This window comes from Pseudochaenichthys georgianus, chromosome 6, assembly GCF_902827115.2.
Source record: "Pseudochaenichthys georgianus chromosome 6, fPseGeo1.2, whole genome shotgun sequence".
Classification (NCBI taxonomy): Eukaryota; Metazoa; Chordata; class Actinopteri; order Perciformes; family Channichthyidae; genus Pseudochaenichthys; species Pseudochaenichthys georgianus.
In genome coordinates, this window is record NC_047508.1 from 22,766,068 (window position 1) to 22,791,208 (window position 25,141).

Here is a 25,141-nt window from a genome sequence, read left to right on the forward strand (position 1 = left end):
AACATTTAAAGTTTTTTTTATTTGCAACTTTGAAAATAATAGGTAATCATGATGAGTTGATAGACATGAAATCATGGTATTTATATGCATAGCAAGCATTAGTTGTGCATTTTAGGCATACGGTTCTTTAACATCTCGTAAGACTCTCCCCTTTGGGCGGCTGAATATCTGACATCATATTGTGTCTCTGCTGACATCATCTTTGCATTTGGTCCACAAGGTCCAACAGCAGGTTCATAAAGAAAGGCGTGCAGGTCCTGTCCCATCCTGCGGAAAAACATAAAAGGGAATTATTAGCAAGAGGACAAAGATTTGTTTTCCACAACAATAATACATGTTTCTAGGAGCAGACAGTATTGACAATGTAACTTCATTAACAACGAGAACAAAAAACATTCACAATAAAATCTAAATATTAATCCGTAAAGCATTTCAGAGATTATAAAGTACTTGCAAAAAAAAAAGCTTTCTAAAGTACTGCATAAACACTGAATATATTGAGATGTGTCTATCACCCAGTATGAAAACGGTAATAATGATTCTGAAAACTTTAGTTTGGCTATTTGAAAATGCTGACGTGTATTTTTTGACAACACAGAATGTGTTGTTGTGCATTTGTTTTTAGTTCTGTACATCAGAAATTGTACACAGTGTTTCAGAAAAACAAACTTCCTTTTCATGCCCTGTAGAAACAGGCCCCTACTCTCTGCGTGTTGTTCTTCTCTCCCATTTTCAGGCTGTGTGCATGGGGGGATCTTAAGGCTTTTATCCCCACAGGGAACCAGCCCCAACTCTTTCTCTGTCAATTTTCACCCACTCCCCAATTCAGACGAGCCTTTACTCCCACCAACCCCACAATGAAGGATTTGTCCTCGTTCTCTTTGTCCACCTCTGATATCTTTTTTTGACTGCTCCCTCTCTGCAGACAGCATGCAGCGTATGCAAATACACACTCTTTTATTCCCGAGACCCCTCCCCTTAATGAATGCAACCTTAAATGAGGACACACTTGCACACATTTACAGACAGGGCATGGAAACATGCACATGTTACAATCACTGGATTTGCATGCCCTCTCCGACATGCAGTCACTAAAGCATCAAATACTGGCAATTTGGAAATAAGCAGACAGAAATATATTCTGTAACTTACGGATAAAACTGATTATTCATATATATGTCTATACATGCAGTTTATCCAGACAGATGGATAACAGAAAATAAGACACGAAAGTGTAGGTGTGGGACACAGAACAATCTAGTCTAGTTTAAGACTAGAGTTATAATTTATTTGCGAATCTTTTTTGTGGTAAAGGGTTTTTTCTGACAAGAGTTGTTTAACCATACTATTTGTCAATAGTGTTTTCTAAGCCCACAAGTCAAGAGCGCCAACACACACACAATGGGTGTTGAGATGTGTTGGATGAGGTTGAAAAATGAGACACAAATGGTTTAACACAATAGTGGGTCTGAACTGAGGAAGAGGTGCAGACTGGTAATGTGTCACTTTAACGGCTGGATGAATTATAATGGTGTCTGATGAACATAAAGCGTTCTCTCGCAGCTAACATTCCCAAGCTGGCCCGTGCCATCTGTGAGCATGTGTGAAAGGGTTTGAGTCTGTGTGTGTGTGTGTGTGTGTGTGTGTGTGTGTGTGTGTGTGTGTGTGTGTGTGTGTGTGTGTGTGTGTGTGTGTGTGTGTGTGTGTGCGTGTGTGTGTGTGTGGTGGGGGGTTGACGTCTGCTGGACGGCTCTGACAGTTCGGCCTTTTCAGTCGAACATTACTGAGCCGGCCGGCCTCTTTCCCATAGCAACCCTAACAGAGGTCAAAGGCTATGTACCTCCATCCACCACCTCCTCCTCCTCCTCCTCCTCCTCCTCCTCCTCCTCCTCCTCCTCCTCCTCCTCCTCCTCCTCCTCCTCCTCCTCCTCCTCCTCCAGGGTGGCCACAGACAGAGCTGCTGCACCCATGAACTTGAACTTAATTTCTGACTGCGTGATGGAGTCGTATACACTGAAAAAACCTGAAGCATTGACTTTAATTAAATGTATTATGTCAACTATTTCACTTAACTGTATTAAGTTAGTTGAAGCCATAATATTAAGTTGAACCTAATATACATAATACATTTGATTTAAGTCAACGTTTCAGTTTTTTCAGTGTATCATCGACTTTATTCCAACTTTTCTCCTCTTTCCACCCTCGTATCCAATGCATGTACTGTACCAGGAGAATAAGGAAAGGAGTACAAATGAGGTCACACCAAGGATTCCCCTTAATACTCCTCATTCTCATCTTCTCCTGATGTGATTACAAAGGCTGCTGTATTAAAGGCTAAGTCACCTAATTCTCCTCTACTTTCATTGGAGCATACAGGACCCCTACTCAGGGACACCACAGCCAACAGACGTAATCTGAAAAGCCTGGGATGTCGAAACTTCTCTCCATCTTCCTCTAAGATACTTAATGTCAGGCTTTGTGCTAGATTAGTCTCGGACAAAGTTGCATTAAAACACACCAGATGAGCCTCGCTTGACCCACATTGGACTCCAGCCAACACTATGGGCGGCGGGTGAGCCGGGCTTTATCCATCACAGCAGAGCCGTTAAAACATTAATAGAGTCTACACATAGTGAGGAGGGTCCTAAGAGGTAACCCAGGAGCTATATAGTATTAACATTTGTATCTACTATGGCTACGCTGCTTCACCAGCACAGAATTTAAACTGGGTGGCGGCGACTGTCACTTTATCATGTCACACATAATAATTACCTTGTGCTGAAAATCTCACATGGTAAAAAGGAATGCATAGCTCATAATGAATAACAGAGGAGAAAGGGAAGAAGCAAAGGAAAGTAATCATCTATTTTCTGGAGTGGAAAAACATTTCTCTGTCAGTTTTCAAGGTATAAGAAGATATTGAAGAATGTATCACTAAGTCACTGTGTCTGTAGCGTGCAGAGGGAAACTCAGGGACGTCTACATCCTAAATCCTCCTGACAGGGAGTCAAAGCTGCTGACCTCACTGTCCAGACAATCTTGATGGAAAACTATTGTCTGTTTCAGAGCAGATTAAAACCAGACTCTTAATCAGTTTCACCAAAGTGTTTATGAAGAACACAACATCACATTAAGCTCATCTTGATATTTGAATTGATTTAATGTGATGTCAACCTTCGTATTGCATCAGAATTAAAGATCCGGGAAAGTCTGTGTGCATGTGTCTCATTTTACATCCTCCAAATACTATAAATAGTAATTTAGTAATTTAGTAACGGATTTCCTTCAGTCACCGCCTCTCTTTGACCACGCTGTCTCTGTCGACTGCCGCAGCTATCACATACAGTTGCAGACCGACCTCCACACACACACACACACACACACACACACACACACACACACACACACACACACACACACACACACACACACACACACACACACACACACACACACACACACACACACACACACACACACACACACACACACACACACACACACACACACACACACACACACACACACACACACACACACCTTTCAGGCTGTATATTTAGCATAGCATGGCAATGCACAAGCTGACAGATGCTCAGCAAACGCAGAGGTAACACTGGTGACTCAAACATGGCTGCCCGTGTGCTACACCTGCCTCTCGTGCCTCCTTTACATACACGTATAGTATTTGTCTCCACCGTCTTTAACCCTTTCTTGACAAGCCAATCTGTAGTTTGACTTCATTTTCACCCCCTTGCCCCTTTGTTTTCTTCAACAGAAACGTAGCATAGCAAGCTACAGTACCTCCAAGATTAATTTCTCTGCTTCACCTTGCTTTCTCCCTTCTGACAAATCTGCCTGAAGCTGTGCGCTCTACAGTATATCACAGAGGAGCAGCGCAAATGCAATTATAAAGACAGTTCTGAGTCTTTTATATGAATAAAAAGAGGGAATAATCTTCTGACATGTGGGCTGAGCATGCCTTACATATAGTGTGGAGGCACATGTACAGTATGAGGATCATTAATAATCATTATCCACGGGGTTACATCATTCAGCTTGTTAGGCACACCCATCGCCTCAGCTGAGTCATTCTCGGTGATACACAACTGTCGTGGGAGATTTTCACGATGGCTGTCTTTTCTTACCACGTGACAGAGATACAAATATGTAGATTGTGTTTGCAGGAAGGACAAATCATATCCAGCTGCTAAATTGAGCATAGATAAAGAAGTACCTGGTGGATGATGGGCCCACTGGGTAAAATAAAATCAGGTTTTCCCTGTGTAAAATGTGAAGAAAATACACCTTTGTGGTGCTGATAAGTCTTTGCCTTACGTGTTTGATAGAATCTAATGTTAAGGCATGATCCGCTGTGTGACAGGCCTGAGCATCTATATGCATATCATGTATGAATGCATCTCTAATGCCAGTGAATGCTTCTCAGAACAGCATCTACATGCCTTTCAGACATGCAGAGGAGGCTGAATAGACTAATGAACAGTCAGGTGGCACTCCAGGGCCTGGACTACCACCCCCCATCACACACATATCAAACACACATACACTTGCTCACACATTAAAACTCAGCGGCTCACCCGACCCCGGTGATCCGCACGACAGTCTAATGTCTCAGGCATCTGCTCATGTCTAGTCTGGAGGGCCGTTCCCACCCTGCCCCCCAGCACAGGCCTGCCGCAGCACCAGCTCCCACAATGGTGGGAACGCAGGCCCTTACGGAGGGCGGAGGTGGGGGTGGGGATGGGGGACTAAACAGCTATTGAGAGGGGAAAGAGCGAGAGAGCGGGGCTGAATGATAATGTGAAAACGCACGGCACTGTTCATTAACACACAGGCACTGCAGCTGCACATGTTGGCCCTGGACACACATACTCACGTGTCTCTTTTTTCTGCTTCAGGTTGCAGACAGAGCCACCAGGGTTACAGAGCAGCTCCAGATTAACAGCGTTCCCAGGTTCTGTGTGTGTGTGTGTGTGTGTGTGTGTGTGTGTGTGTGTGTGTGTGTGTGTGTGTGTGTGTGTGTGTGTGTGTGTGTGTGTGTGTGTGTGTGTGTGTGTGTGTGTGTGTGTGTGTGTGTGTGTGTGTGTGTGTGTGTGTGTGTGTGTGTGTGTGTGTGTGTGTGTGTGTGAAAGAGCGGTTACAGGGATAGTAGTGGTGTAGAATTGGAGCTTTGATATTTGGCAGTGGCTGGCAGATTTTGGAAGAATGGGAAATGTTTACATCCGTGATGTTTGACATTTTTAGTCTGTGTGTGTAAAAGTTCACGTGTGCAGCATTGGAATGTATTGCTTTTAAACAGAGTTATAATGAATATAAAATGTTAAGGACTGAATGCATAAGAAAACACAAGCCCAAGCATATAACCAGTATTTAAAGTGTTTTTTAAAAAGCCATTTAGATGGCTCTGATGAACACCATTATATAAATATAGTAAACTGCTGATTTTCAGTGCGGAAATTAGCACACGAGGAACTGCTTTGTGAGCAAATATCTTAGTCATAAACATAATCAGAGATTGTAATGATTCTTCTTTCAAAAACAATAATGCTTTTCCATGAATAGGAATCCTCCGGGTATCCTCTCCTCGACAGAATTAACCCAAAGGGGTTCTTCAAACTTAGATAGTTAAGATGCTGTACTAAATATCCTAATGTGAATCTAATAATAAAAGCATTTTTTTGGATGAATCTCCATGGTTTGCCACGTGGAAACACGACATACAGCGCTGCTTGGTGTGCATTGGGGAGTAAAGAAGCACCATGACGAGAGAGGATGGCAGCTTTCCTTCAACCAGTGCCAGCTCATTAATTTTGTTTGCTACCTAGCCCCCCCTCCCCCTTTCCCACCACAAACTACCACCCTTCCTCACCCACCTCCCCCTTCACATCACCCCTTAACTGCTAATTAGCAGGAGCAGAAGATAGAAGAGAGAAGGGAGAGGCCATGTGTGACTGGGGAGGAAATGGGAAACTCTTCTTCTTTCCCTCGTCCTTCCTCCTGCCCCCTTCCCCCATCACACAATCACACCCCCACCTCCTGCCCACCACCATCATCACCACTGGTACCCAACAGAAAACCATAATGCAGCTCACCTCGTATGCCAGCCCAGCCATTTTAGGTTTCGCGGCAACGTTTCTTAAGATGGCTCCTCTGAGCACGCCCATACTCCAGGGATCCGGCAGGCTCTTTGTCCGCCTCCTGGCACGGGCAAAGTGTCCCCCGTTGGCAGTGCAGATGGCATTAGAGGCTCTTGGGCAAAAAGGGTGAGAGTGGGGGAGGGGAGAGGAGGAGGTGGCAATTCCGGCCCAACCGTTTTTTCTCTCTCCTCGTTTTCTTTTAACGATGGTTTGCCCTCTTTTCAGGAAACAGCGTTCATTCAATGATTTTAATCGGAAGTCTGTAGCAAGAGCAGATGGAGGAGAGAAAACAGAGGAATAAAACATGAAAAGAACAGTCAGCACTTTGACTTTTCAGTATAGCTAAACACAGCTTTCTTTCTTCATTTACACCAGCAGTACTTTATTTGAGTACTGAGTAGTAGTAAGAAGTTAATACAACTTTTACATCTCTAACTAGCTCTTCAATTCACAGTGCAGCACCCTTGTTTTTGTGTGAGCGTAAGTGTTTTTACAATAACAGCACAAAAAGAAACATTTGCATTATACATGTACACAGGGTGGAACAAGAATGGCTTTGGACCATCCCATAAATAAAGCTTCAAGTGTTTCTACTCCCATTCATTAAGGAGGCGCACCATGCTGACACACTACCTATAACAGGCAAAGACTCGGACCACGGCCTTTTCACATATCCAATATCTCGCTGTGAAACGAAGCAATTAGCCCGGTTTGACAGTGAGCTGTACTGCAATAGGTAGTTAAGAGAGTGAATGAAAACTCATCTTACTTTCGTGCTCTTTAGGCTTTAGTGGCATTCTCCGGGCTGAGCGTATGCACTGCTCAGTGCTCAAGTACCAAGTTAAAAAGTTCATCTCCTGTCTACAGCATGGCCTTGGCCTTCCCATTGAGGCAAAACACAATGTATCCCAAAGGCTCCAAGATTAGCTACAGCTTTAAATACAGACGCCAAGTGTTTTTCTTAACCCTGTGTGTGTAGGTAGCTACACCACTCAACTGCATCATTAGCAGTCTTAGAGCCATTAGTACCTGGACAAAGCAGTAGCCTTCCCTTTCTTTTGAACAAAAAGGTGACATTTATATGCATCATAAATTGAAAAATCTCCTTATAAATAAAGCAGTATGCTTTACAATGATGAATATAGGAGGATCTGCTTTCTAAACATATAAATATTGTCTTTGCAGCACTGTGTGAGTCCCTAAGCAGGAACCTCGAGAGATGAGAGAAATCCTGGAGGACTGTAGCTTTACTGTTTTTCACTTACTGCAGGTGAGCAGGAGGGTGAGAATAAACACTCTGAGATGTGGTCGGCCTTTTTCAGAAGACACTTGTCAAGTGTCACAATGGAAAAAGCCCAGGTGTAAATAATAGAATGAATGATGGCTGAATCCCATTTCTCTGCTTCAGTTTCAGGGTTCTGTTGTAACCATCATGACTTTCTGGAGCATTTAAATAGAACAGAGCCACCGTTAATCTTATGAATTAAACCCGTGCTTTTTGTAATATGACAAGTCAAATTGTCTGATGTGAAAGAAAGCGTATTGAGACCCAACATTGACCTTGTGCATTTAAAATAAATGTTATTCACTCTTTTCCTAAAAATCTTTTTTTTTAAAAATGAAGTAGGTTTTGGAGTTACATTCGAAGTTATTCCCCTTCACCCATCGAGCGCCCTGTTTAATATTCAGCACCATGCTGCAGGGGTCTGAATGGAGAGCCCCCCCAACAGGGCCAGTTATTGACTGTAACAAAAAAAGTAAAACATTTGAATCTGCGTTTTTTTTGGGGCATATTTTCTCTACATATATTAGATTTTTGTTTTACTTAAAAAGAACCCTTACTCATGTAAGAGGTGACTTATACAATAAACAGATTTTTTTTTTTAAAGTACTGCAAGGATATGGCTTTGCAAACCATTAATCTGCCATCAAAGTTTATTATAAAACGTTTAAAGACAGTATTATGCTATTTATATAGGCTATTGACGTTTTTATCAAAAACCTCAAAGCAAAACTATTTCCTTACCTTCATGAGTTGAAAGCCTGAGGAGTCCTCTTTTTTTCGGGAATAAACTCAACGTTATGGAAGTCGTTTCTACTTTCGGTTATCTAGCTTTATGCTGTATTTAAAACTCATACAGCTAGATAACCAAAGACAGAAACAGAGCCCCTCACAATCTCGTTCTGTACCCCGACGTCATGCTGATTTGATCTGGAAGGAGGATGGAAATGGATTAGAAGGCCTTAAATATTTCAAAACACACGTAAGCAGTTTTTTTAAATTACGCACGGAGAATAGCAGAATTGAACAAAACGAGGAAAATAGTTGGATCACATTTGTTAAAATGTAGGCTAACACATATTGTGTTGGTTAAAGAAGACAAACTAAATCAACCTGCCGTCAAATATTCCTGTGATGAATAACGTGTCTCGTAGAAGGCCTGTTTAATGTCTTAGTGAGGTAATTCTTAATAGTTTCAATTGTTGGTTGAATTGTAGCTTTGAACAGCCTCCTTCAAAAATATAAAATGATTACTTTAGGCTTTGGTATGAAAATAAAAACAAGAATTTGTATAGGCCGAAGTCAATGTGTGGGAGGCCCCTGCATTAGCATTTATTGCAATTAACATCCCATTTATTTCCATAAGAAATCGGATATTGTAGCCTTTTCATCATTTACAAAGAGTCATATGTGAAACTTATTATTTATATTCATATAAACCCCGGAGAGACTTTAATAATCTAGTTTAAACTGGCAAAGGACCAAATTGAAATACAACCAGGTCACATTTCACGTGCTCAGATGCATTCAAAAATATTACCTTCAGGTATACTCATAGCCTACATACAATTCGTAGGCTGTATTCTGCAGATCTGTTATCTAACAATGTTTACTTTTACACGAGGTGTTTTTAATGTAAGGCCACATTAAGACTATCTGGAAAGAATGAATGATTTGTGCTATTTCACACCCTGACTAATTGTTATAAAATCATAAATATAGCCTTTAAAACTTAAAACCTGTAACTATACATGTAAACAGGTATAATAGAAGATAAAACGGCAGAATATGTTGCCTGAAAAGTCTGTACGATCGCATGACCATGAACCCGAGACAGCGTTATAAAGAAGCGTTTCTTTGATGCAGCAGATTGACTGATGCCGAGATTCACAGCTGAGTCTTTAAAACAATCTACTTGAATGGAGCTGGGTTAAAATAAGCTTAATTAATTGGGTGTTCCCGGGGCAAAGAATCCCCTACTTTTAATGAGAGTTGCAATTGGCCTACTTCTGCTAAAACTAGACTATTTCACACCACTAGGATTATCCCCAAAAGCTATTACAGAAACCAATTTGTTACTGGTCATTATAATGAACGAGGAGCGTGGTGTAATATTCTAGCACTTTGAAGAACAAGGGGTTTTGTCTGTTTGGGGACCAACAACGTACCCTCATTTTAAATGAAAATCAAGGGCGTTTGTGGTGGTGGTTGAATATTATGCCATCACGTTAAAACACAAACAAAAGGTAAACTAAACATGCATGTCATGTGCCCCTAAATGTTCCGCATAAATGACACATGGACACGGCAAGACAGCAGGTTGAAAGCACGTTAAAATATACGTTAAAAATAGCCTAATGTGTATTTCAATGCGCGTGTCTTACCTGTTTGAGACGCAAAGCAGACTCTGGAGAGAAATGTCCTAAACTTTAGGTCGTTATGAATTTTCCTGATGGTTTTCTCTGCGTTTACATCGGGCCCTTGTGGAGAGCTGCTCTCAGGTGAGTCCGGTTTCATCCTCAATCCTCCAGCTTCTGCCTCTCCTCAGGGCTGCGCGCTCCCTCTACTCGCTCCGCACTGACGTCATGCCAGGGCGGCGTATTGACCAATCACAGAGCACCAAAGAATGCGTCAACAAGACGTCTCACTCCTCACAGTTTTCTAAATATTTTTGCAATTTCTTCAACACCAATACTATTACTACTACTACTACTACTACTACTACTACTACTACTACTACTACTACTACTACTACTACTACTACTACTACTACTACTACTACTACTACTACTACTACTACTACTACTACTACTACTAAATACTGCTAATAATTGCATTGATTGTGTGACCATCTATGTTTCTATGTTTCATGTTTTCTGTAGATGTGTAATTGCTCTTTTTATTGCACTTTTAGTGTAGTTTTGCTGTTGTGCTGCTGTGTTTATTGCATTTGTGTTACTCTGGCACAACAATTTCATTCGGGATAAATAAAGTTTTATCTTATCTTATCTATAAGGAATATATTTAAAATCTTACACAAGTCTTATAGTGCCTCTGCAGTTTGTTCACATGTTCAATATTGAGCTTGCTTGACATTTTCTCAGAAAAGTGATTGAATATGATTTACATGAGCAAAGTAATTGTTCTAATGTTGCCCATCTGCCTTGTTATGCAGGTAAAGTAAGATTTGCAACTTCCAAAGTATCCACTTAGGCTCAATCCAATGTAATGATAATACAATTAAAAAAACATCTGGTAACAGAGGCATGCAAATGTTGCTACCTGTGATCGATATTTTATTCACTGGAAAATACTCTGTAGCCTATAGCATATAGTACAATAGGCTCTTTTAAGTTTAGAAAAGTCAGCTCAATAGATGAATTTCCGCCCTTTATGCAACTCACAGGGCATCTAACGGCTAGAGGCAGGCAGCTGAGTTTTCTCGACAAATAAAAGATCTTTGAGGTCAAGCTAGCTAGTATGTGGCTTGAGATCACGGGGGCCACGCTATTTAATAGTCTCTGGGGCCACGGCCAAGTATAAACATTTCCCTCCAAATCTGGACGGTCAGGACAAAAAAAAAGTTTAAAACGTGTAGAAACCACAGTGAAACAAAAATGAAAATGGATACAAGTAATTCCATGGCTTATAGCTGCAAATAGTTACGGCACAACGCTGCTACGCTAATATTTAATTTTAATGAGACAAAAAGAGCTAATTGGTTCAGAGAATTGATATGGTCGGATTATTTATGAGACAGCATTCCAGTTTAGAGATAGGCTCCAATACATTAGCTAACAGTTATTCTTGTTAATGGTTTGACCACTAAGCAGAAACATTTCTGGAGGTTTTGGAATTGTCTTGATCAACAAAGCAGCCAATTTTCCCCACCAGATTATTTTCGGAATTAAAAATACTTTTGAGTTAGATAGTATAATCTGCATTAATACATTACATGTATACTAATAACTACATTTTATTAACTGAATAAAAAATGTTTAAATGAACTGAGCCTATATGATTTCAAATGATGTATGAATAATAATTGTTAATCTGAGCAGTTGTATTACATGATGTTGTACTTCTTTGCAATCATTTTGCAAATATGTGAACAACCAACAATAAAGTAGGAACGTATTTTAAAATGCACTTTCTTTTATTGACATAATTGCCAGACTGATCCATGGGCATCATGTGAAGTGAACAGTCAGCTGCATAAGGCATGCACAAGGCACACAGCCATTCAAGTATGCAATGGGAACTTTGGAGATGAGGCAACTCTCATCTATCTATCTCTTTCTCCCACTCGCTAACACACTCAAAGACACACACATTTAAACACACACAAACACAGCAGAGTGGCTTTACGGACCGAGGTAATCTTCACAGTATTCCAAAGATGATGTCTGGCTGGAAGAGGATACATTATTAGTGAGTTTATGTTCATTTTTAATAAGCTTTGAGATGTTGAAAATGTTCATGTTAAATGTTGCAGTCAGCCACTCACACGCTGCAGGAGGTGCTGCCCCGTGAAAGAGTCTGCATGCTGGCCATCCTCTCCCACTGCCTTGCAGCGGAGGTAACCATAGAGATTGGCCGCTTGGAGAGAAATACTAGCTACCACAAGTGACTGGGGAAGACAGACGATGATGAATTTAAAGAGGGGCATTATGTGATGTGCTTCTATGCAGGGCATGCACACAAGCAACCTGTGTCTCACCAGCCATTTAATCTTCAGGGAGAACAGGGAGGTGAAGAAGAAACATATCCATATGAGAGGGCAGATGATGAGACCCAGCCAAAATATCCTGGCCTCTGCTTCTGTCCCTATGTTATTGCCGCGGGAGGCCTGCACACATACATTGAAATGTTCAAATGTGTAAAACCTAAATGCTTTTCTGCATTCAAAATGGCACACAATATCTTACTTTTTTGGCTTCAAACACCCAGAGGCTTTTCCCATCGTCGTCAATCTGATTCCACCAGCGCAGGCCGACCAGCAGCCTGCCAGTCACATTCTGAAACACAAGACAAATGTGAGGAATCAAAACCAGAGAGGTGAAAGCAGGGGATTAAACAGTACTGAAGGGCACAAGAGGACAAGGAAGGGGTTAGGCATAGGGAAAATAGGGGAATTAATTAGCAGCTGACCTGCACAACCTCTCACCTTAACAGACCAGAAGTCAAAAGAGAGCAGAGTGATGATTAGCACAAAACAAGATGCAAAGTTCTCGCTGATCCAGTCACTGAGAAGATAGGCAACAATGGCAACCACCCGGAAGAACAGGTGGAAAAAGGAGGCAAGGGGGTGTCTGAAAAGAAGGTTCAGGATGAGAAACGATGAAGATCCTGTATACACATGCCAATGACAGAATTGAAGCTAGCAGAGACAATTTGTCTTGCAGCTTACAGCAAAGATGGACCTTTTACTAAGACTGGTTGCCTTTGAATCAAATTGTAAAAGGCTAACACAACAAATGTGCCACACATCAGGCTAATGTACTAGATAGCTATGTAGTTAACACATTGTAAACAGTAGCATACTGTGTGCAAAACAAATAAGTGAATGAAGCCATATAGTAAACATCCCCTGCAGCGCACCTTATGACTGCGCTTCTCCGCGCCCTCTCCTGCTCGTCAGCAGCAAAGTCCAGCTCCACATCCTCCGTGTCATCCGCCATCCTCTGACAAGCAATGACAAAACACAACAGAATGAAATCATCCTATCTTATACAATACAGACAAACACAACACATCTAGAGCTAGACAGGAAATACCAATATGCATGGTCATAGATGTGTAATTCAAAGCGAAGTACCTTTGGGGCAAAGCGTAGGCTAGCTGGGGCTTGAATAAAGCCAGGTGTTACAGTGAAATAAGACCGACACCAACACACTGCCTCCTCAGTTATTACATCCACATCAAATACAATAATGCGCTGAATTTGCAACCACAATTGTGTCAATTGCGTAGCAGTTAAATCAGCTTTATGTCAACAGTATGCCTTTTTTCTGAAGGGAACACTGTGACGAAACATAGTCATCCTAATCACAATATTACAAAAATGCGACCGCGGCAGGACTCGAACCTGCAATCTTCTGATTCGAAGTCAGACGCCTTATCCATTAGGCCACGCGGCCACGCTGTGTCCATGTTGGAACCGTTTACAATTTGTATATAAAGAATTACAAATGTCATGATGATAGTTATGATAATGTTGAGTTGTGAATAATCAATTAGTGTACAAATCTGTTGCACGTCCAACAATGCTGTTATTCATATTATTTGTTTGTTATAGTAAAACCAATGCAGTCATCCGGACCGCTTGGGGTCGCTGGTAGGCTCCGTTTCTTATACTACCGAATTCTATTACATGGCTCTGGTTGGACCATGCTAGTTTACAACCTCATGTGTTGTGGAACTTTTTAAACATATTATGGTTGATAACTTTAACATTATACCTCATAGCACATATCGGGTGAGTTTGCTATTCTTTATTTCACGATAGTCTAGCTAAAACACTGGCTAGTGCAGGATATAACAGCTTTTATGTTGTTTGGCTGCTCAGAAAACTAGCACCAGTACCCTTGGGGCATGGGTTTAATGCTTGTAAATATAGGTTAGCAGGTTGGGGTTAACTTCAGTTGATTAAACCAAATAAGAAAAGCAAAGTGTCTGTGTTTCTGCGTGTGTAACTATCCTACAGTAGCTAGCGTTTAGTCCAGGTTTCCAGTACACGTATATCTAGCGTTAATGTAAAAGTTGTGTGATAAGCATGTTCATTCAACACACCTGGTTAAACAGGCTCTATTGCAAATGACTAGAAGTTAGCTTAATTTGAGTGAAATATCTGTAACCGTGTTGTTTGACCAAGACATTTACAGCCTTTGTACAATAGTACACTCACAATACATGATCAAATAATATATTTTTTTCAAATCGGTATCCCTACTATTTAGTACCTTAGTATAGCTGTATCTATTCCCAGTTTGTGGCTATCATTACATTACATGTGAGACAAACCTGGGATAAATTGTATCATGACATAACATTGATGTTTTTTCTCATACTGATATTCTGAACAATCTGTGCTGTTGTATTAGCTGTAAAGTGTCACTACTGTAGGCTATTTTTCTTATATGTACAGCACTTTGGCTCGACCAAAAATCGTTTATAAATGTGCTATATAAATAAAACTTGATTTGATGTTGTCTCTATGTCTTGCAGCTCTAGTGTGAAGTTCTCATGAGGTGATGCTGCATGTGTTGCGCTCTCCTCTGCAGAGGACTCTCATCCCTCTACAATGGAGATGTCAACGCTGCCTCTTCTCCTTCAAGCCTCATTCTCTTCAGGGCGAGGAGTCCACGGAGAACCGCATGAACCCCCTGAACATTCAGATGCTGTCAAAGAACCTCCATGACCAGATCTTCCGAGGGCAGGAACCAGAGTACAGAGAGGAGGAAGTGGAGCGCAGCATCAGGCACCTGCAGAAACATCAGCTGTGGGGGAAGGAAACTTCAATGCTGCCTGAAGTGGAGCTGAAGCTTCCCCAAATGTATGGCAACAATATTGACGAGCACTTTCGAATCTTGGCCCAGAAGCAAAATCTACCCTACCTTGAGGCGGCCACCGAGCTGCAGCTGGCGGAGATCCCTGCCATGCCTCAGGTGTGGAGCTGGGAGGTCGGCTGGACACGCTATGGGCCAGATGGGGAGAGTCAGAAGGTTGATTTCCCAGAGGAGACTGCACTGGTGTTTGATGTGGAGGTGTGCATGGCGGAGGGAAGGTGTCCCACAATGGCTGTTGCTATGTCTCCCACTAACTGGTGAGGAACAACAAGAAGTGTAAAGATCATGTGAAGGGGAGAAAAAGCAATGAATGGCATTATAAGGCCTGTCACAATAACTAGTGTTGTTGAACAATACATTGTCGCAGAAATCAATTGGGATTAACAATGTTATGGTCATTTTAGGACCATTTCATGCTACTGATATTATTATTATGTAATAACAAAATAATGCAATTACAGCCTTTTAAACAGCAATGGAAACATTTTCTCACTTGCCAGGTACTCCTGGTGTAGTAAGCGTCTGATTGAAGAGCGGTACTCGTGGTCAAACCAGTTGACGCTAGCTGACCTCATCCCCTTGGAGACATCGATCAACTCTGCCCGCCCACCAGGAGGTCAGTGGAAGGAGAGGCTCATAGTAGGCCATAATGTCAGTTTTGACAGAACATTCATTAAGGAGCAATACTTACTAAAGGTCAGTATTCATACAGTGTTTTTTTGTTATTGTTACATCTTCGACTCTTTACCAACTGACCTTTCTAACCCTCTGTCCCCTTCCTTCTCCAATATGAATCTCTATTGTACAATTGTATGATACTTGTTGTATGAGTTACATTAGTATGTTTATGACATAAAAGTGTTTTCTTCCCTAAAGGGTTCTAAGGTGCGCTTCATGGATACCATGAGCCTTCACATGGCCATCTCTGGGCTGACAGGGTTTCAGCGCACACTGTGGATGGCCAATAAGATGGGTAAAAGGAGGGGTCTTCAGGAGGTCAAGGAACACTTTAAAAAAGCTGGACAGAAACGGGAAGGTCCAGCGGTTAGTGCCATCATATCTAAGTTAAAACCTGCAATCTCTAGGAATTTGTCATTAGTAGAACTCACTGAGACATGTATTTTGTAACAGATCGGCTCCTGGGACTGGGTTAATATTAGCAGCATTAACAACCTGGCCGATGTCCATGCCCTGTATGTGGGAGGATCGCCACTGAAGAAAGAGGCCAGAGAGATATTTGTGAAGGGCAGCATGGCTGATGTCAGGAACAACTTCCAGGTAAGATGTTCGCGACGAATCCTATGTCAGATGTCCTATCAAAGGCAAAATGTTTCAGTAAGTCCTAGAAACGATTTGCATGCATCATGAAGAACAGACGGATACATGTGGGTTTGCTGACCTCTACAGGAGTTAATGCAGTACTGCGCCATGGACGTCGACGCCACACATCACGTCTTCACAGAACAGCTTCCCCTCTTTATGGAGAGGTAAGTCAATCCCAACAAGCAAACGTTTTCTACTCACTATTATATAGATTTTTATCCAAAGCTTGTAACATTGCGCTGTCTGCGATTCTGCATAATACTGCAATCTCTTTTTTAAGGTGCCCTCATCCAGTGACGTTCGCAGGGATGCTGGAGATGGGTGTGAGCTACCTCCCTGTCAATCAAAACTGGGGGCGTTACCTGGAAGATTCTCAGGACATTTACGAAGAGCTACAGAGAGAGATGAAGAAATCTCTGATGACTTTAGCGGATGATGCCTGCCAGCTGCTGCAGGATGACAGGTGAGAAGAGCATCTACCAGGTTTTGGCTGTGTGTTGGCTTTAAGTATGTGATAAAGTGAAAATGCTTTGTATTAAAACAGCCACATTGTCTGTAAATGTATATATGTTTTAGATATAAAGAAGACCCCTGGCTCTGGGATCTTGAGTGGGATGTACAGGAGTTCAAGGTGAAGAAAGTACCAGTCAGCAAAAATAAAAAGTCCAAAAAGGAAGCAGAAACAAAAGTTGGTACTCCACTTCCAGACTTGGAAGAAGGTAAAAGCATTGATCCTGTTTAAGTATGATTTAAAATACTATAACAACAATTCCAGGTTAAAAATAACAGAGCAGATGATTAATTTGTGATATTAGACCCAGGCCCACCCTCTGAAGAGGAGACGGAAGGCCCTTGCCCCAGCAGGCTGGCTGTGGAGAAGCTGAAAGACACATTGAGTCAACTTCCTAAGAGAAGACAGCATCTGCCTGGACATCCAGGGTAAGGTCACTCACGAGCACCCAGAGCCATCAAATAATTAATATCTTTCATCCGACATGGTACTTACTGTGTCCTGCAGCTGGTACCGTAAACTGTGTGAGAAGATGTCTGCGGAGGACAGCTGGTCCCCGGGAGCCAACCTCATCAGTCTACAGATGAGAGTCACTCCTAAGCTGATGGGTCTGACCTGGGATGGCTTCCCCCTGCACTACACAGACAAACATGGCTGGGGCTACCTGGTGCCTGGACGAAGGGATAACCTGGTGTCAGAGGAGGAGGAGGGGGAAGGGCCTGTGTGCCCTCACAGGTACCTTACTCTGTGCTTACATCATCAAGACAAGAGCTAGTTAATATTGAGATTTTACATGTGGTTAGCATAGGATGTGTGTTTATTCAAGCTTTGTTTTGTCTTTCAGAGCTATTGAGAGTGTTTACAGAGAGTATTGTGAGCAGAACAGCAAAGCACGGCCTGAGTATCAGGACTGCCACCCTTCAGAGGACCTTGTGTGGACGGACAGCACCGTGTGGGCCAAGGTGCAAACACTCATATTACAATTACTTCATTCTTGTATAGACAAAAAGGCTGTCTTTTTCATAAATATCCAAAATTACACTGTTTAGAAATCATATAAAGAGAAATGTTGTATAACTTTAAAATCATAATCATTAAAATGCCTGTACATACATTGTTATCAATTAGAGCAACCATAACAGCTAGTTACCAATGCTGCATGACTTTCAATTACTTTCTTTAAAGTGGACCTATCATGCTATATTTGAAACATATATTGTAGGGCCATACCTATATAAAACATGTCTGTGAAGTTTTTTTTTCAAAATAACAAACAGATCATGCATTTTAGCCATGCCTCATTTCGCTCTTTTACAGCCCTGTTTTTGCAAGGGCTGATTCTGCTTTTTGGCAGACTACAGCGCCACTTACAGGTCTGGCATATGTACTACAGCGTCTCCAGCGCTTTCGAGCGGTCTCTCATTCCCCTGATAGGTGGAGAGTTGCCCATATAGGCGGAGCACCCCTTTTCTGACATCAGAACAATTCAAATAATAATCAGCTCCGTTGCAGTCCCGTTTTTAGAGATTTGGGTATGGAGGAAAAGAGAGAGGGTTGTGTTTTCTGACACTTGGTGAGTTCCCTGACACACCGGGGACACATTCATGTATAAAAGACGTACAAAAGTGCATTTTGCATGATAGGTCCCCTTTAAATTATGTAAATGACGGGATCAAGTGTTTTGGCTCTGAAATGTGTATTATATCGACTTGGTGTTAGTTTTGTATCAATGCTACTTCATTATCAATGATCAATCAGGCCCAGGGTCTCTGTAATGTTTAATGTACATGATGGCATAGGTGTTTTTCTTTATCTAATTTTAAGGTGGAGGAGTTTGGCTCCTTGGAGAGTCTGACAGAAGAAAATGGAGTCAGAATGATGAAAAATGGGGAGAAGAAGACAAACAAGGTGAGTGAAATGGTCATGGCTTTTTTGACTTTGTATCAAGAGCACTTTTAATACATTGGTGTACTTTATTTCTATATTTCCATTCCTTTTATAGCCTTGATGACATTGAACGGCACTATCTGGTCTAACATGCAGCTTGTATTTCTTTCTATTCTTCACATGTTTTGTCTCGCAGTGATGAAATGATACATCATCTGTGATTATTTGTATGACACCATTTTGATTCTGTATCAACAACAGTTTCAAGATCCACATAACGTCCCAGAGGAGAGCCACTGCCATTATCAACATGGAAACGGTCCCTACAGCGATGTTGATATTCCAGGGTGCTGGTTTTTCAAATTACCTCATAAGGTAGAGTTTCACTGTTCTTCCTGAAAACCTAGCTCAACGCATTGTCCCTTCACTGAATTATTTTAATCGTCTGACTAATTATGTGTTTCAGGATGGAAATCACAACAATGTTGGCAGTCCCTTTTCAAAAGACTTCCTGTCCAAGATGGAGGATGGGACCCTCAGGGCCGGACATGGTGGAACCAACGCTACACGAGCTCTGGAGATTAACAAAATGATGTCCTTCTGGAGGAATGCCCATAAACGCATAAGGTACCTATCAGTTTCCACCATAAAGTGAATCATCTTGTAGTCGTAAAGATGGCCAATATATGATTTCGCCGTCTTTGTAGTTCTCAGATGGTGCTGTGGCTGCGAAAGGGGGAGCTCCCTCGTACTGTCAGCAGGTTTGTCTTGCATATCTATATTCTTTATTAATCCGCCTTATTGTGGATAATAGTCATTGCTCATTATAACTACCTCCCTGTCTCCTAAAGACACAAAGAGTTTAATGAAGAGGGCCAGTATGGGGCCATATTACCTCAGGTCGTCACCGCTGGAACCGTCACACGCAGAGCCGTGGAGCCAACATGGCTGACAGCCAGTAACGCACGGGTAAGAGACAAAGCCGATATCACAAGAACTGAGGTGCAGTTACCAGCCAGAAGAGGAATGTTCCTTATTAACAGTTTATTTCATGTCCACAGCGGGACCGGGTAGGCAGTGAGCTGAAGGCCATGGTGCAGGTGCCCCCTGGATATCACCTGGTGGGAGCAGATGTAGATTCTCAAGAGTTGTGGATCGCTGCTGTGCTCGGAGAGGCTCACTTTGCTGGCATGCACGGTGAGATTTGTCCTATTGAAGTCTTTTGAAGTTCTTTCTATATTTTGTTCTGTAACCTGTAGCAATATTAAATAATCTAGATTGTTTTGGTACGGACTCGCAGATGGTAATACGGCTGGGGGGTTTAGTTTGGAAGAAAGATATTAGTTCCTACATGAAACTGCTCTCAACACGGTTTGTGGATTATCTTTAGTCAGGATTTCTGGAAGGAGATATTTTAAATGTTTTTTGGTGGTTTGATTATAAGGGAAAAGGCAGAGAAGTCCAGACAGCCCCTATCTCAATCACTAGATAACTCACACCGTAAACATGCAGGTAAAAGGAACAATATGTATTTGGGATTTGGGGGGGAACTGTTAACAACATATTAAGGTTTGCGAAAATCTGTTATCTGTATAATCTGTAATAGTTTCAACAGACAGAATGTGTTTATCTTGTGTCTCTCTGGGTTCAGGCTGCACAGCGTTCGGCTGGATGACCCTGCAGGGGAAGAAGAGTCAGGGCACCGACCTGCACAGCCGCACTGCAGACACTGTGGGCATCAGCCGAGAGCACGCCAAGGTGTTCAACTACGGACGCATTTACGGAGCGGGACAACCCTTTGCTGAGAGGCTGCTGATGCAGTTCAACCACCGGCTCGATCAGACAGAAGCTGCCAGTAAGGCCATGCAGATGTACGCCTTGACAAAGGGCATACGCAGGTACGCTCAACAATAGTTTGTATTGTGGTAAAAGTTGTATTCTTAGTACGTTTGTGCGATGAAATTGAGCACTAGTGCTTCATGTTTGTGTTGATGTTTTGTCAGGTACCAATTGTCCGAGGAGGGTGAGTGGCTGGTCAATGAACTGGATATAGAGGTGGAGAGGGAGGAAGAAGACAGTGTCACCCTGCAGGAGTTAAGAAGGATCACTAGACTGGCCTCACAGTGGTAAGGGAGCAAGTTAAACATCACACTAACACTTGTCAGGAGCCTTTTCACTGTCTCAAAATGTTCTCCATGTTCTCCCAAGTGCTCCGTTTCTCCATATTCCTCTGCTTTTTCTGTGTTCCTCATACCCCTCAGCTCTCGGCGGAAGAGGTGGGATATGGTGGAGAAACGCCTGTGGGCGGGAGGTACGGAGTCGAGTATGTTCAACGAGCTGGAGAGGATCGCTCATTCAGCCCAGCCAGCCACTCCGGTTCTAGGCTGCAGGATCAGCAGAGCCCTGGAGCCTGAGGCAGTGAAGAATGAGGTGGGGCAGCGGCAAAGATAACATTTTAACATAAATCCAATTCACATGGTGATATTTAACTAGCGTGAGCAGGCAAACCCCTTTTTTCATGTGGAACTTCTGAGATTTGTAATGAAATATATGTATTGCCTTTTTACTGTCAAAAGCCAAGTATCTTTAAATCATTAACTGTATAAAAAAAAACATATAAATGCCTGTATCTTTCCCTAACTGGATGAGGAACATAACTACTGCTAATTGACAATCTGAATAACAAAATATACCTTTTTAAAGTAAGATTTTTTTCACATTTGCTTTGTCAGTTCATCACCAGCAGAGTGAACTGGGTGGTGCAGAGCTCAGCGGTGGACTACCTCCACCTGATGCTGGTGGCCATGAAGTGGCTCCTGGAGGAGCACGACATCGATGGACGTTTCTGCATCAGCATCCACGACGAGGTGCGGTACCTGGTCTGCAGCGAAGACCGCCACCGAGCAGCGCTGGCTCTCCAGATCACAAACCTGCTCACAAGGTCTGCTCCCAGCTGGGTGTTCATCCTCCTGTTAGAATATATCCAATATAGAAAAGGCAGATAACATGGTAGCTTTTCTGAGTGTGTGCTTGTGTCTCCTGCAGGAGCGTGTTCGCCCATGCGTTAGACATGAAGGACCTTCCCCAGTCAGTCGCTTTCTTCAGTGCCGTCGACATTGACCAGTGTCTGAGGAAGGAGGTCAACATGGACTGTGTGACCCCCTCCAACCCCACAGGTGTTGAGAGAAGATACGGCCTAGCGCCTGGTGAGTTCTGCACACCATCGCCTTTACTACATTTATACCAATGTGTGATACAAACAATGTGCATAAGAAAACTAAAGGGTTAATTAACAATCGAATCACGTGCACCTTTAACAGCACATTAAATATCAAATAATCTAGAACATCTTTAAAAAAAAAGTTTTGCCTATTGAATTAGTCCAAAATAACAACTATTAAAATGCCATTTTACCTTTTCAGTTTATTTGCACTGCTTTTACAAAGTCATGCATACAAATTGAGTTGTGAATTTTCTTGACAAATTTGTGCAGATAACATTAAAATACTTCAACATTTGTAGCTTGGTAAAATGCCATGCAAGATACAATATAAACAACTGTTTAAGTGAACAGAATAACAAAGAAAACAAGAGCACTAGAAACAAAGCTAGGTTTCTCTCTGGGATGCATTTATGTGCATTGGACACCATGTATCCACTTCTTTTGTTCAGGCAAGTGGGGGCATCTTAGGGAATGCTATATGTAGTATATATATACACAACTGTTCTTTGTATATAATGGAAACGGATTACTTAAAGTGACAGTAACAATTCACATGTACCTATGGTTTAGAAAAAACATCTCTTGAATATAAAATTAACTATAGGAACATAACCAGAGTGTTAATACAAGTGTGCAAACTTTTCACAGGTGAGGCCTTGGACATCTACCAAATACTGGACATCACTAGAGGCTCTCTGGACAGAGGGAGATAGCACTGTGTGGGAGAAGCCTGTTAGTTAGAACAGCTCAAACACACGACTTAAAGCCATTCAGCAGCTGCGCAAGTTCCACATCAGTGAGGCTGATTCTTAGCTCACTGTTTCCTCTTCTTCTTTTTGGGCTCCTCCTTCTCCTCTGCTTCCTGTGACTCGTTGGTCTACAAGAGATGGATGAAGAGTGAAACCATTAGTGTGAATGTGTAAGGATGACAGACCCGTTTGTAGCTGCAGAGTGCACTGACCTCCTGACTGCCGTCCTGCTCCTGCAGAGCTGCGTCCAGAGAAGCAGGGTTGATGCGGAAATCTCTCGAGGTGCTCAACTTCATGTACTGCATCAGATTGACCTGAACAGAGAAATACACAGCTGCTGATGAAACACTGTACATGAGTGGCCGAACCTGTAGCAACACACCAACAGTGTTCAAGGAGCCATTGATCTGTTTTACAGGGAGCTGTATATTTCAGCTCACATACCTTTGATTTTTTTGAAAGTGTGATGAGGAATTTCTCGTACTGTTCTATACTGAAGATTACGTTAGGAATGGCTTTTGTTTCACGCAGAAGTTTTGCCTGCCGAGGGAGAAAAAAAGGAATTGAAGTTTGTTTTAAGTTGTTCATTGTATCTATATATTGTTTTTGATACAATAAAGAAACTGTTAGATTGTGAATGTATTGCTTTTCTTATCAAGTCACATAAATCAGGAACTAAATGTTACGAGTTGAATGTCCTTACAGAAGCAGCAGTGTTCACTTCATTTCTTTTCTTTTTCTTCTTGTCATCTGCCCCTCCAACGCTCATTTCTCCACTCTAAAAACAAAACACATCAGCTCTTCCTGTTGCTGTAAATAATCTCAAACAGTTCAGAATAACGGAAGTGACGATGAGCCTGAAAACCTGGATCTTTGCCAGGGACCCGTCTGAAGTGTACCTGTGCGTAAGTGATGAAGGAGTAGCACTGTGGCGTGAGGTGGGAGCCCGACAGTTTCACCTGCACAGAGAACACTTTATTACCGTGACACCTGAAGTAATAACGTTAACACTATAAACAAAACCTCTGACTCACCAGCTTCTCGAGGCGTGCCGGCAGTGCTCCCCCGGGCTGACTGGCACACACCTGGATGTACTAAAGCAACACATTGGGACAAATTCAAAGTCACACTCAACAAACTCTACATTACAAAATCCTCAAGGATCCACACAGAGGTCGCGTTAACCGAATATTTTCCGTCTATGACGGATTTCTTTTAACAACGACGGACAAATCTGAAAGCAGTCCGTCATTTTGACAGATTAGAACAAACTCGGAACAGCGCCAACGTTTCCCCGCAGCGAGGCTCCGGTGTTATGCCGTGTTATGCATGCCCTCCAAAAAGGAAATCATACCGTTACCAAACCTAACTGTGCCGTACAAATCATTGAAATGTCTGAGTTTTGGCTTTATGCTGTGCACGCTCCCGCGAGGTGCAGCAGCCATACATAACACGGCGCATGTGAACTCCCCCCCCGAGTTTCCCAGGGCCATATATGCACTAAACGCTGCTAATATTTAAATTATATAAGCCTTCCGTGCAATACGAGGGGAATCGTGCAATTTAATTTATTATTTATTTATGTACATATTCCCCATCATGTCTATTTTAAGTCCAATTTATTGTTTTTATAGTGTCTTGTTGTTTTTATATTGTCGCGTGTTGGCACCTTGAGTTTATTGTAATTTCGTTGTACCTGTACAATGACAAAATGAATCTATCTATTAATACTGAGGTCAAAGAGTGGACACGCACGTATTTGACGAGCGTGGTGAGGGTGGTGTAGGTGCGGCTCAGGTCTCTCAGCAGGGTGATGGTACATGAGCCAGGCAGCAGGGCGGTCTGCACCAGCTCGTTTAGCGCCGTCAGAAGGGTCCCGAGCTGCAGCGTCACCGCTTTCTCTATGGGATCCTGCTGGCCCGCAGTCTGGGTGGCCCCCCCTACACATCAGGGACATCACAAGTTTCAGTGCCACTCCCTGACGGAGACGCCTGTCCTCTCCCAACTCTCACCATTAATCCGACTGAGTTTGTGCGAAAAAGCTTACTTACCAGGACCCGGTGTGTCAGCGGGCGCCTGGCTTTTCTTTTTGGCAATCAGCCAGTCCACTTCATCAAGCACTCGGTCAACCTGAGACAGGACCAGCAGCTGGGAAGAGAGATTCCAGTGATGAAGATGCTGAGCAAACACGTTCTGAGATACTGATGTCGCAGCACACCAGGAGCTTCTGGTTGATTAGTAAAAACACTCACTGTGGCTGTGGACGCAGTCTTCATGTTGACTATGGCAAAGTGAGACTGCTTTTCCACTTCTACATCCTGAACGCACAGAGAAACAAGGCAGGACAAAAAGTGACATGTTGACCCAGAAGAACATCGTGTCTTCACTTCAATGTGTACGCCCAGCCCAAACAGGCTTACCAAATACAATTATTTATCATGTA

The 25,141-nt window shown here is 42.4% G+C and overlaps 3 protein-coding genes, 2 long non-coding RNA genes and 1 other non-coding gene across 7 annotated transcripts in view; 1 reads left to right on the forward strand and 5 right to left on the reverse strand.

The window, feature by feature from the left end:
• Nucleotides 1-6,201, reverse strand: LOC139434054 (uncharacterized). The gene is made up of 2 exons (XR_011643452.1): nt 6,111-6,201; nt 1-267 (listed from the first exon to the last, which is right to left on the reverse strand). It is a non-coding gene; the product is annotated as an uncharacterized lncRNA (long non-coding RNA).
• polg (polymerase (DNA directed), gamma) lies at nt 5,884-22,689 on the forward strand. Of its 2 annotated transcripts, XM_034084768.2 has the most exons (24): nt 5,884-6,272; nt 7,431-7,437; nt 14,775-15,262; nt 15,506-15,701; nt 15,882-16,049; nt 16,137-16,283; nt 16,413-16,492; nt 16,609-16,791; nt 16,905-17,047; nt 17,144-17,267; nt 17,347-17,574; nt 17,684-17,801; nt 18,664-18,747; nt 18,988-19,101; nt 19,193-19,353; nt 19,434-19,487; nt 19,578-19,695; nt 19,788-19,923; nt 20,378-20,624; nt 20,730-20,852; nt 20,988-21,156; nt 21,459-21,667; nt 21,772-21,932; nt 22,598-22,689. In XM_034084768.2, exons 1-24 carry the CDS (start codon nt 5,962-5,964, stop codon nt 22,660-22,662), a joined length of 3,834 nt encoding a protein of 1,277 aa, XP_033940659.1. In that variant the 5' UTR covers nt 5,884-5,961; the 3' UTR covers nt 22,663-22,689. The 2 variants fall into 2 exon arrangements, with proteins under 2 accessions (XP_033940659.1, XP_033940658.1); XM_034084767.2 differs by lacking the exons at nt 5,884-6,272; nt 7,431-7,437 and adding an exon at nt 13,817-13,915 and having other exon boundaries at nt 14,665-15,262.
• Nucleotides 6,281-9,952, reverse strand: LOC117447846 (uncharacterized). Its single transcript, XR_004552278.2, has 3 exons — nt 9,822-9,952; nt 8,182-8,367; nt 6,281-6,415 (listed from the first exon to the last, which is right to left on the reverse strand). It is a non-coding gene; the product is annotated as an uncharacterized lncRNA (long non-coding RNA).
• Nucleotides 11,590-13,340, reverse strand: LOC117447845 (Golgi apparatus membrane protein TVP23 homolog A-like). Its single transcript, XM_034084770.1, has 7 exons — nt 13,256-13,340; nt 13,039-13,121; nt 12,605-12,749; nt 12,366-12,455; nt 12,158-12,286; nt 11,945-12,067; nt 11,590-11,847 (listed from the first exon to the last, which is right to left on the reverse strand). The coding sequence occupies exons 2-7, from the start codon at nt 13,116-13,118 to the stop codon at nt 11,821-11,823; spliced, it is 594 nt and encodes a 197-aa protein (XP_033940661.1). The 5' UTR covers nt 13,119-13,121; nt 13,256-13,340; the 3' UTR covers nt 11,590-11,820.
• On the reverse strand, nt 13,505-13,577 carry trnar-ucg (transfer RNA arginine (anticodon UCG)). Its single transcript has one exon. It is a non-coding gene; the product is annotated as a tRNA-Arg (tRNA).
• LOC117448470 (Fanconi anemia group I protein-like) overlaps nt 22,130-25,141 on the reverse strand; it is an 8,975-nt gene continuing 5,963 nt past the window's right edge. Inside the window, 9 exon segments of the mRNA XM_034085784.2 lie at nt 22,130-22,826; nt 22,911-23,012; nt 23,143-23,238; nt 23,402-23,476; nt 23,598-23,657; nt 23,733-23,792; nt 24,454-24,638; nt 24,750-24,846; nt 24,951-25,016. Of these exon segments, the coding sequence (XP_033941675.2) occupies nt 22,764-22,826; nt 22,911-23,012; nt 23,143-23,238; nt 23,402-23,476; nt 23,598-23,657; nt 23,733-23,792; nt 24,454-24,638; nt 24,750-24,846; nt 24,951-25,016 (804 nt within the window). The 3' untranslated portion in view covers nt 22,130-22,763.

What these genes read in the sequence shown, in the direction of transcription:
- polg (XM_034084768.2), top strand. Translation starts at nt 5,962, where the DNA reads ATGTGTGACTGGGGAGGAAATGGGAAACTCTTCTTCTTTCCCTCGTCC. An exon ending in TTGACAAAGGGCATACGCAG is followed by an intron (nt 20,625 to 20,729) that starts GTACGCTCAACA and finishes ATGTTTTGTCAG; the next exon opens with GTACCAATTGTCCGAGGAGG. An exon ending in CTGAGGCAGTGAAGAATGAG is followed by an intron (nt 21,157 to 21,458) that starts GTGGGGCAGCGG and finishes TTGCTTTGTCAG; the next exon opens with TTCATCACCAGCAGAGTGAA.
- LOC117447845 (XM_034084770.1), bottom strand. Translation starts at nt 13,118, where the DNA reads ATGGCGGATGACACGGAGGATGTGGAGCTGGACTTTGCTGCTGACGAG. An exon ending in CGGAGAAGCGCAGTCATAAG is followed by an intron (nt 12,750 to 13,038) that starts GTGCGCTGCAGG and finishes CCTTCTTTTCAG; the next exon opens with ACACCCCCTTGCCTCCTTTT. An exon ending in CCCTGAAGATTAAATGGCTG is followed by an intron (nt 12,068 to 12,157) that starts GTGAGACACAGG and finishes TGTCTTCCCCAG; the next exon opens with TCACTTGTGGTAGCTAGTAT.